Source organism: Corythoichthys intestinalis, chromosome 20 (assembly GCF_030265065.1).
Source record: "Corythoichthys intestinalis isolate RoL2023-P3 chromosome 20, ASM3026506v1, whole genome shotgun sequence".
Classification (NCBI taxonomy): domain Eukaryota; kingdom Metazoa; phylum Chordata; class Actinopteri; order Syngnathiformes; family Syngnathidae; genus Corythoichthys; species Corythoichthys intestinalis.
Genome location: NC_080414.1, coordinates 19,109,180 through 19,121,179, shown reverse-complemented (window position 1 = coordinate 19,121,179; position 12,000 = coordinate 19,109,180). Strand labels below are relative to the sequence as shown.

At 37.0% G+C, this 12,000-nt stretch overlaps 1 protein-coding gene across 1 annotated transcript; it reads left to right on the top strand.

Annotated features, from left to right (window-relative positions):
* Positions 1–3,895: 3,895 nt before the first annotated feature.
* Positions 3,896–10,021, top strand: rpl21 (ribosomal protein L21). Its single transcript, XM_057823723.1, has 6 exons — positions 3,896–3,982; positions 4,433–4,511; positions 4,591–4,652; positions 9,310–9,422; positions 9,660–9,810; positions 9,891–10,021. The coding sequence occupies exons 2-6, from the start codon at positions 4,445–4,447 to the stop codon at positions 9,978–9,980; spliced, it is 483 nt and encodes a 160-aa protein (XP_057679706.1). The 5' UTR covers positions 3,896–3,982; positions 4,433–4,444; the 3' UTR covers positions 9,981–10,021.
* The last annotated feature ends 1,979 nt before the right edge of the window (positions 10,022–12,000 follow it).

Sequence of the window (12,000 nt, the reverse complement as noted above, 5' to 3'; positions counted from 1 at the left end):
TAGCTGCCGATCTCCAACGCATCTGTTTCTATATATATATATATATATATATATATATATATATATATATATATATATATATATATATATATATATATATATATATATATATTAGGGCTGTCAAAATTATCGCGTTAACGTGCGGTAATTAATTTTTTAAATTAATCACGTTAAAAAATTTGACGCAATTAACGGACATGTACCGCTCAGACAGTATTCTGCCTTTTGGTAAGTTTTACAGCAAGGTTTTTTGTGCTGTCTAACAGCGAACTCTTGTGGTCGCTTTGCGACATGGTTTATTGCTTTCTTGCCAGTTCAATATGGCTGCACGACGTCTCGGGCTGACGCCTACGTTGTAATGTTGTGCTTATATGATCCTTGGACAAGATTTGTCCGTAAGTATGGTTGTTGTAAAGAATGTACATATTATGTTAGTAAGCGAAATGTTATATTTTTTGTATGAGATGCTTTTTGTTTATGTTTAGTGAACCTGTATAGCGTGCTAAGCTAACATTGTTGCTAATGCAATGCTTGTGTACTTTTTTTTTTTGTAGTTTCACTACGGTCTAAAGAGGACAATGGTTTGAGGCCATTTTATTAATAAATCAGATGAAAAAGGAAGAAGTCTGATTATTAAGGCGTTGTTCACTAGCTGTCTAGCTTTGGAAAAAGTAGACGCTTCGGAGTGAGGACAGCATAGACAGATTTAAATGACAGTAGAGTGAAATGCCCACTACAGTCCTTATGTACCATATGTTAAATGTATATATCCATCTTGTGTCTTATCTTTCCATTCCAACAAATTATTTTACAGAATATATATATAATTTACAGAAAAATATGGCATATTTTATAGATGGTTTGAATTGCGATTAATTGCCAATAATTACGATTAATTAATTTCTAAGCTGTAATTAACTCGATTAAAAATTTTAATCGTTTGACAGCCCTAATATATATATATATATATATATATATATATATATATATATATATATATATATATATATATATATATATATATATACATGGCGGAAAACACAGACAAGACTGCAAAAGCAGTTTCTGCTCTTGCACTCCTCTTTAAAACCAATGCAGTACTTTAAGCCAAAACAACTGTTGTGTTTGATAGAACAATATGTCTATATGCTGCCATAGCAGATTCATGGTGCATGAATCCCCCAGACTATTTTTAATTTGTCTGTTTTACCATGAAAACCCCCGTTTACAGACGTCGCGCAACCGCTTTTGTTTCAACCTAGCCATAAAAAGAAGTAAGTAATTATATCTATTATTCACAATGTCTGTCATTTTTAGCTTAAAATCATTAATTGATGTCTAATATTTAGTTTAAAAAAAGAAAACGACTTTAAAAAATTATTCACTCGCATATTTTAAACTTTTAAACAAATTACATCACAATGAAAAATTTGGCGTCTGCAAAAAAGTCACGGATATCTACCTCATAACTATCGCTTAATTGTATTTTTTTTTTTGTTACTGTCGCATTTTTCCCGATATGTTAGATAATAAATAATCGATCCAAACAAAGAATAATTAACTATAAATTAACTATATGAAAAAGAAAATCTCAACCACTCCTTGATGTCTGCGATTTCTGCATCGCTACCCTTCTTATATTACCATGTTTCACCCATAAAATCCCCCAAAAATCCAGCTTCGGCCATTCACAGCTGTGTGTTCACACTCAGTGATACTTGCGAGTCGCGACATAGAGTTTTTGGATCGAAACAAGGTAAGTACGCGGTAATATCTCATTAAAGCCATGGCGTCTGTAATTCTGCTCTCGCGTGTTCTCACCTCCAGGTAGGGTTTTGCTGTTTAAAAAACTTTTTTTTTTTTTAAATGCCCTCATGTTCAAAAATTTTCTTTTTTTTTTAAATGCCCTCATGTTCAAAAATTTTCTTCCCCCAGAAAATAGAGATGTTAAGCGTTCCAATGATGTAGCACACATGCATATCTGAAAATTTTGAAATTTGGCCAAATTGGGGGTCTCAGAGCGGAACTTTATGTCACCGCAGTGTTTTCCGCCATATACATATATATATGTGCAGGGGTGAAAGTGGGCCAGAACGGTCCGGAACGCAGTTCCGGTATAAGATTCAGGGCCAGAACGCAGTTCCGGTATAAGATTTAGGGCCGGAATGCTGTTCCATTACACGGTGCTTTGATTCCGGAAATATGACAGCAACTGTCAAAACGCTATGTAAAAAAATAAAAATAAAAAAATGAAATGCTAAGCCGCCACAAATGCATTTCAGCTCCAAGAAGAAAACAATCTACCAACATCAGATTTACATACAAAGTGTTAACAACAAGCATAACCATGTGCTTGAGTAGCGTAATCTGTTTCCACCAATATTTATTATTGATTTTATTCCACGGAGGGTATGGAGGTTTCCCCAGCTGCAGCATTTATCAGAGTCTGACGATTGGGTCAGAGTCCGTTCAATTGGCTGACATACTGACATGTGATCAGCAGAGATGGTTTGCTCTGATTGGTTCAAATGTGCATGTTTTCTGGAACAGCAAAAAAAAAAAAAAAAAGCTTGCTGAATTGATGCAACAAAAAAAGGGCAATGCAACATAAAATGGATCAAATCTTTAAGAGCATCGAAAGAGTTAAGGAGGCTTATTTATCATATTTAGTTTTATTTACTCTGATGGGGAGGTTAAGGTTGGACTTATATTTGTATTCATTTATGTTAGGCTACTTAGCCATTTCCTTATGATTTAAAAAGTCAATGCGCAATCTTCAAAATATATTTCATTTCAGTCTGCATAATATAAGTCATTTGTAATTATTTTTCTGAATGTATGTTACTTATATCTTTATTATATATATATATAAAAAAGGAAATGTTTACATTAACTTCAATTTTAATATACATCCTATGTTCTTAAGTAGTTAAAATTGAAATTTGGCATTTAGTATGTGATTAAATGAGGGGAAAATTTGGAGATGGAGGTTGGAGTTATTGCTGGTTTATTAACTTATTGAAAAAAATACAATGTTGAATGAAAATCAGTTTTTGTATGTGTTATAGAAATAACTGTACTAAAACACTTTTCTTTGCATTTAAGTAGTTTAAGAGGTTTGGACCCCCCCAAAACATTTTCTGGCTCCGTGGCGACCTTCACGTCGGGGAGTTCCGGCATGAAATTCTAGCCACTTTCACCACTGTATATGTGATATCTATGTTTCGGCTAATAAGCAGCGAGATGATGTACTACTAGTTACTTCCGCTTGGGGGGGGGGGGCGGGCTAATTTACAGTCTTTGCATAAAAGTTACGCAAATGTGTTTCGTGGATTCTACAACAAGTATCTATCATTTTAAATCGTGGAAGATACGTATAAAGCGAATTTTAGCTTGTTAACATATTCGACGAGGCTGCTCATGTCATTAATGGATGCAAATTACGAATGCACCTCACTGAAACTAAAATAGTTATGCAAATCATCACCGCTAATTCGTTTTTTGTTTGTCATGACACCGATTACGTTGTCTTTAAAGTCGTACACGACATGTAAAAAAATAACGTTTGGCAAGTGGGGTAATGCAACGAATTATACAAAGGAAAATACCATTTTGGCTAGTAAACAAATACGAAAAAAGCGTTTTAATTCTTACGGCAATCTTATCAAAGATTGTTAAATAATGGTAAGACTTTCTAGTATTTCAAGGTTAGGCAATTCAAAAACCTGGCATTTGTTTTTGTTTTGCGTACTGCTTACATATTGTAAAAAGCTAATCTTATTTACCCTAATAGGGTTCCACTATTTGGTTTCAATTAAAAATAAATACGAAAATAAATCAAATACCGTTTCTCAATGCAAAGGAAGCGCAATTGTTCTGTTCAGGCATTTTCAAGGGCAGCCCTGATTTTTACCCAACAACGCTGAGCTTCAGGACCTCGGAGTTCTTTTTCCCGATACCCGCCATCTTATAGAGACCCGGGGTAAGATGTTCTCCAGTTAAAATCCCAAATTCACTCTCAAATAACCCTATGTAGTCAATAATTACGCCCGCGCATGTAGTTTAATATGTCACTTGAACGTCAGGAGTCTAAACCACTTCCTAATTAACCGGGAAAAAGCTATAAAACCCGCTAAATGTAAACCCAAGCGGCGGCGTGGCTCTCCATGTGGGCCTCGAAGGCAACATTGAAACACATTCGTCACATTTTTCAAATTTAACAGTTATAGTTCGGGGTTGTTGGCGACAGTTGACATTAAAAACTAATGTTTTGAAGCCAATTCTGTTAGTGTCATTCGTTGTATTTGAGAACGGTGACAGAAAACCGTTTGAACCAACAAGCTAAGTCAGTCCCGTATAAAATTGCATGACTTGGCCGTGGTTATTTCGCATGCTAGTGTTATGTATTCATCATATTGACATCTATTTACAGTAACCAGGAATCATGACTAACACAAGAGGCAAGAGAAGGGGGACCAGGTACATGTTTAGCAGGCCGTTCCGCAAGCATGGTGAGTTTTTCCTCGTGTAGGTAGGTAGACGTTAAAACATCTGAGCACGTCTACACTGATTTTTCTTCCAATTTTACAGGCCCAATTCCCCTCTCCACTTACATGCGCATCTACAAGAAGGGTGACATTGTTGACATCAAGGTGAGGTTGTCTCAGCGCGATTTAAAATGGTATAAAGGTAACTGTGACTAACACAGGCATGAAAATCTCTCACCTTTCGATGAAATTTGCTGTTTTGAAGTCAAGAAGGGTGAATTGTGTTGATCCGAGGAGAAAACTTTAAGGGGGGGGGGGTTGTCGGGAGATATTTTTTTTAATGTCGTACGCTTGGTAAGCAAGCAGGGATAGTGGCACAAAGACAAAAAGGCACACCAAAGTGGCCAAAACATTGACTTATTTCAACAAAACAGAAGGGTGCACTGTTGTGTCCTGTCTCTTCAATGCCAAGCTTGCATGCCACGCTGCACGTCTGCTGTGAATGTACAGCTAAAGTGGCGTCACTCATTTGTAATTTTCGAAGACGACAGGAGACAATTACAAGCTGGCAGATTGTAAGTCCATCTAACTAATGACTTGTTTTATTGAAGTTGCTAAGCCTGTTGCGATATGCAATGAGTCCATTTATTGCACGGTAAATACTAAATAATAAAGAGGGCAGTAATTTTCACGGCTGCGTTTGATCACCGCATGCGCTCGTGCGTGCATACATATGAGTAGGCATGTGCTGGTATGAGATTTTCACGGTACGATAACCGTGAGCAAAAATACTGCGGTTTCACGGTATCACGGTATTGCAATTATAGCTCCAAAATTTTGAGATGTATGGGTTTAAAAAAAAAAAAAAAAATAATCAATTGAACAGGATTTTTTCAAAACATATTTGCAAATTGGAACATGAATATAATGTGAAAATAAATAAATTAACCAAAAAAATAACAAATATTATATAAAATTAAAATAAATAGAACCTAGACTATACCCACAGCCACAGCTCAAGTTGCTCAATATTAGAGTAAGAACAAAATAATTGCTATAAAAAGTAAAAACACTTCTAGATAAAATTAAAAATATATACTGTGTGACTTTTTTTTGAGGGGGGAAGCTCAAGTGAAGTTTCTCCATTTTCAGCCACTGTGTCAACTCTAGTCTACATGATGCCATGCCTTTGTGTTAAAAAGAACAAAGAATTCATAAGTTAATAAGTTAGTTAAAAATGTATAAGTTAGTTTTATAAAGTAGTTAAAATGTAAATATTGTTGAGGAAAGGTTTCATCTAAAAAAAAAAAAAAGTGAGGAGTGAGACCTCTCTCAATTAGCGATCTTTGACGTGATTCTTTTTCTTTCCCCCCTTCATTCAAGCTTTTCTCTCACTCAGCGGCTGTGAGACATAAAAGCTGCTCTCCCAGTTTAGCCTAGGCTAACATTCGTCTTTGTAAGTTTTAGTTAGTTTGTATATTGAATTTGAAAAGAAAATGTGTGTTTTGTTTTTGGCGAACTTTTTAATGGTGCTACTGCTATCCTGTTGAACCTAATCACACGTGGAAAAACACAATTGTACAACGTTTTAAATGTATTTATTTGTATATTTCACCACGATTTGAGAGCTCAATAAATTGAAGAAAAGTACGCCTTGTGTTTGGAGGATTTGTTTTTGGGTTTGCTGGCTGTTTAGTGACACTCACGGCAACAAACGGGAAGGGGTGAGCGGTGCCGCACCAAGCCACTTCGGCTGCATTTTGGCACATGAAAAATAGCGAATACCGTACTAAGGTATGACGGAAAATTTTAGTGGTTTTGAAACCGCGACGTTTTCACACCACGGTAAACCGTGAAACCGGTAACCGGCACATGTCTACATATGAGACTCCAGTTCTTTTCACAGTTACTTTTATAGGTCATCAACATGCCGTAGAATTAAAGTTCAGACATACAAAATAAGGAAACACATCTAAATTAAACACTGTAAACGTTAGCATTACTACATTGAGGCTAATAGACCCTACTCGCCAACGTCACACAATGACGTGTCGCTGTATCCGACCGCCATATTGTCCGTCATTGTTTATCCGTATTCTCAATGGTTTCAATTTGTCGTGCAATTTATAGTGCAATTCATGGAAGCCCCGGTGCTTTCAGACGCTGCAAACTCATTGGATGCGTTGCATAAAAGGCGTTATGTGGAAAAGCTGCAGTCTATCCATTCGCCAGATCCATATTTGATGCCTAAATCGATGTTTTTCAACCCGCTGTCTTCGCCGTCTCTGCCTGACATCTGCTACCCTGATATCTACAACTATCTTGTCCACAGAAACTCAGCCTATTCTCACGAAACTTTGAAAAACTTTAACAGCAGCATGTTAAGCAACATTACCCCGTGTGACCCTTTACTTCCAATTTTCTAAAATGGCGACAATCAATTAAAAAAAAAAAAAAGTTGACTGCGATGGCTGACGCTTCAAGGATAGGTGGATATTGGACTATTTCTTCAATAAAATACGCAACAACTGTGTCTGCCTCATTTGCAAAGAGACAGTCGCTGTTTTCAAAGAGTTCGATGTGACGCGATATTACCAAACAAGACACGCTGACATGTACAACATTACAGGGAAGATACGCAGCGAGAAATTGTAGCAACTTGAAGCTAGTTTAATTTCACAGCAGCAGTACTTCGCAAGAGCCCGAGTGTCTAAAGAGAATGCCACAAAGGTGAAATTGTTGAAATTATGAAAAAAAAAATAATAAAGCAAATGTGACACACAGAAGGGCTTGCTAAAATTTGTTTAAATATATTGTTCTACATAAATCAGCCAAGGTAGCCCCCCACATTTTTACCACACCAAATCTGGCCCCCTTTGCAAAAAGTTTGGACACCCCTGTTTAACTGATGATCCGTAGACGAGGCCAGCTTCTTTCACTTGCTACCAGCTAAATATAATATTATTCAAAAAAATAATGATGGTGGAAGAAACAAGCATCTTGAATTTGAAACTGTTTGTTGTCGGCGATTAGCCTCGCAATGATCTTAATTGTGGTTGTCAGCCCCAAACCCTCTATATATCAAATGCATCTTACCAGATATAAAATGACTACTACATAATCTGTGGTGATCGCTTGGTGCCCAGTTTTCTCGTCGAATTGCAGCAGTCCATCTCGCTCTCCTCTCCGGGTCTCTCGGAATACGGTAGAACTTCAAGTCTCTCCGTCTATCTTCTCTGCTACTGCAACCAACCGTCACGCACGCCTTCACCATTTTGATAATTAATGTTAACGAGCAGAAAAACACGCCATAATAGGAGGAATTTACGTAGTGGTAATGCGTAAACACGACGAGCTGACGGACAGTATGGCGCGGAGGCGTGGTTGTGACGTCATGTGAGTAGGGTCTATAGGGGAAAAAAACAACCTACTTTAGCTGGCTATAAAATATTGGCAATCTTCTTCAAAAAGCAAACTTGCGGTCAAAAGATGGCACTTCAGTCATGAAAAATCGCTGGCTAACAGCATTTGCAAACGGGAAAAAATTGATTACTAACACCACATGCAATGACAAAAAGAGTTTCTTAGGGGGATTGTAAAGCTTACGGTTAGCGGTTCAGTGAATACTTCCGTTGATTATTTCAAAATAGAAGCATGTCATATTCATCATTTAACGATTAATGGAGTTAATCCCACATACTTCAGAATTCAGATTCGACACTAAGAATAGCTCTAAAATGACACCCTTTATGAAAAATCTGACAGGCAACCAATAATTGTGTTACTATTATATATAGTAGTATAGTATAATAATAATGCTAAATATTTTTAAGAATTGTTTGGAATCATGTTGGAAAGGCAAAGTCAGTGTTCTGAATCGGTTACCATTCCAATCTTTTGCACTAGTTAATGCTATCAGCTTTTGACCTCATTGTTTATTTGTGATTTATTGTTGTTTATGTGTTTGTTTTAGGGCTGCAGCTAGGAAAGGCAAAGTCAGTGTTCTGAATCTGTTTACATTCCAGTCTTTTGCACTAGTTAATGCTATCAGCTTTTGACCTCATTGTTTATTTGTGATTTATTGTTGTTTATGTGTTTGTTTTAGGACTGCAGCTATCGAATATTTTAGTACTCGATTAATCGATGAACTAGTTTGTTGGAATAATTGGATACGGAACATAAAAAATTAAAATACCTAAGCTGAGCCTCAAACGGTATAGAAAAATAAAAACTGAGGTTCTATGTACAACAAAAGAACAATGGGCTAACTTGCATAGCAAAAATCCGCTAGCTTAAATGCTATAAAACACCAACTTTTTTTTTTAACTGCTCCAAACAAATGGTTCAGACACATTCCCACAAAAAACGGCTAAATATACTTATAAACTACTTTAAGAATGCATTAAAAAACATTAGCTCAAACAATAACTAGAATAGAGGGCAGTGTATCCACCCAAATCAATAAAACTTAATGCAAACACTTTCAAAACAAACCATTAAGCCACTTTAATTAAACGATTAATTGTTGCAGTACTAGTTTGTTTGTACTTTAATAAAGAATTTAAGTGTTCCAAAATGTTTTTGTGAATTGATTAGCGTCATCAGAAATTTAATTGTTAAATTAGTTTAAAATAAGGGGGGGTATTAGATTGGTCGACTAATCGTAAAAATAGTCGGCTGACGAATCGGGAGAAAATTAGTCCTTTGGGACAGCCCTAGTTGTACAGTGTACCAGAACATATTTCCTCCACACCCTTCTCACCTTTTTTAACCACTGACCCATTTTAATGCCTGCTAACATTGTGACTCTTAATGTGTGCAGGGCACAGGTACCATTCAGAAGGGTATGCCACACAAGTGCTACCACGGCAAAACTGGCCGTGTGTACAATGTCACCCAACATGCAGTCGGTGTTATTGTCAACAAGCAAGTCAAGTAAGTACATGTTAAATGGTGACAAAATGATAGGAAAGGTAACCCCATGTTCACTTTGCCACCGGGACATACATGGTGTCCGCTGTGGTCATTCGTGTGGGGGACAGCACTCGGACCCCCAGTACCCTCAGCCTCGTCCGTCCTGTCGAAGCTGAGGCACTAGTGGGGTTACAATGAAACAAGTTATGCCGGAACAGCTTTTTCAACTGTTTGGGTTCTGGTGGCTTGTGCCTACAGGGGCAAGATCCTGGCCAAGAAGATCAACGTGCGCATTGAGCACGTGAAGCACTCAAAGAGCCGCGACAGCTTCCTGCAACGTGTTAAAGAGAACGAGAAGAAAAAGCTGGAGGCCAAACAAAACGGCACCTGGGTGGAGCTCAAGCGCCAGGTAGGAAGAATATGCCGAACGCGGTTGTGGGGATATCATTTGTGGCATCTGGCCTAACTTTTTAATGCGACAATCCGCAGCCTGCTTCTCCTCGCGAGGCTCACTTTGTCAGCACCAAGAAGAACCAGCCACAGCTGCTGGAGCCCATTCCCTATGAGTTCATGGCATAAAGTGCTTGCAAAAATAAAAATGTTTGTACACAACTGTAAAATGTGTGGTTTTGTGATTGAAAATATAGCTTAGGGGTGTATTTTTATGTGAAGATATTATGATATTCCCCTGTTGTAATATTGGGATAACCTGTACAGGTATCTCATGGAAACTTGAATATTTTTTGCAAAGTTGCATCTTCTCGACCGGGGTAGCCAACGTCGGTCCTCGAGGGCCCCTATCCAGCTTGTTTTCCATGTCTCCCTCCTCCAACACACCTGACTCAATCAGGATCGTTATTAGGCTCCTGCAGAGCTGACTGATGAGCTGATCATTTGATTCGGGTGTTTTAAAGGAGAGGGGCCCTTGAGGACTGGAGTTGGCTATGCCTGTTCTAGACATTATGTATTGATAGTTTCAATATTATCAAAAAAGGATTTATTACAAATCACGATTTCCAGGTTCGTAGTCAGAGTTACTGTCATTGACGCCAAGGCAAATTTGTACAGCACAATTCAACACAAAGTAATTCAAGGTGCTTTACATCACATAAAAATTCCAAAGCGCACAATGATGGGTAAAAATCTCATTAAATCAAGAAAAAAATGGGAAATGGAACATTTTTGAAAAATACTCAATAAAATCAATAGTATATTTTTTGGAGGGTGGCAAAGTGTATATTTTCCAGACTAAAGTAGTATATTGTCGTGACAAATAGTACTTTTTCCTTATTAAAATCAAAATACAGTATTAGGCAAATCTCGTATCCCTCCAAAATATTTTTATAGGACACCCGTAGTAATAGTAGTACTGTAGTGTTTAACTTGTCCACTAGAGGGAAGTGTATAACAAGTTAAATGCTGAGTTTGAAGCCTTACAAATGTTTTTTTACTGGTTCTCTGTTGTTCAGACAAGTAGAGACGCTTTGGATCATTTAAATGGTTTTATATGTCACAGAAAATTATTTCAATGAACATTTGAGTTGTCTTTTTATCTGTTTCAATTGGAACCGAGGACAGATCGTCTTTGTTTATTATCTCACACTTTAGAAGAAGCCATATTTGCATGTAATATTAATACATTTATAACGTCGCCACAGAAGTAATTGTCACCCCCCAAAAATGCCAAATATCTCAAAAAGATGTTTTCCACGCGTGTGAAGGACCACTTGTTTAATCAGTGCAGGCTCAACATGCTTGATTGCTTATGTGACAAATGGGTTATCTGGTGCAAACTGGGTACTTTATCCAATATTGACACAAATTAGCAACAGTTTGCCCAGATAGAGTCTTGGTGACATAGTACTTAGTGAAATGTATGTTACTGAAAAAAAAAAAAAAAAACAGTTGGATTGATGGCCTGAATAGGGGTGTGGAAACTATTCCAGAACATGCCAGACACTGCCAATGATGTTTCTATTATATTCTATGAACATTTATCTAAAGGTTTTTCCACTGGAAACCCTCGAAGACCCCTAAGGTCAGGGAATTCAGTCTTATCGGTGCTGAGAACTATAATGGATAAGATAAAAGTTGGGAAAACAAAATGCAATTCATCAACAAGCGAGTTAGCAGTCAAACCCATGCATTTGGTATCGATCCAAGGTGTCTGCATTTTTGCTTGTAGTTGTGTAGATAAGAAGGTACTGATAAGTTTGGATACATTTTCGCCCAAAATCTTACAAAATATCAGCAATTCACCCAGTTTATAGTTAACATATGCAGCAACTTCCATCCTCAGTGAACTTTTTTTGCAGTTGCAGCAATAATCTTGACATGTTGGATTTTCCTATTTGTCAAGTCAAAGCATCCCATTTATAATTTTCATACACTTTATTCTAGTTTTTACATAATTTTAATCCAATTCACATTATTCACAAATTAGCAAAACACTCACAAATTCGGAGAATATAAACTTATACAGTGTTACCTCTACTTACAAACGTCTCTACATACAGAATTTTCACGTTAAGACACGCCTCAATGGTGAAATGTTGCCTCTTGTTAAGAAAGACATTTCAGGATAGGAAAGGCAAAAATG

Coding starts and splice junctions, on each gene's coding strand:
- rpl21 (XM_057823723.1), top strand. CDS start 4,445: ATGACTAACACAAGAGGCAAGAGAAGGGGGACCAGGTACATGTTTAGC. Junction 9,423..9,659: donor ATTGTCAACAAGCAAGTCAA/GTAAGTACATGT, acceptor TTGTGCCTACAG/GGGCAAGATCCTGGCCAAGA. Junction 9,811..9,890: donor GGGTGGAGCTCAAGCGCCAG/GTAGGAAGAATA, acceptor GACAATCCGCAG/CCTGCTTCTCCTCGCGAGGC.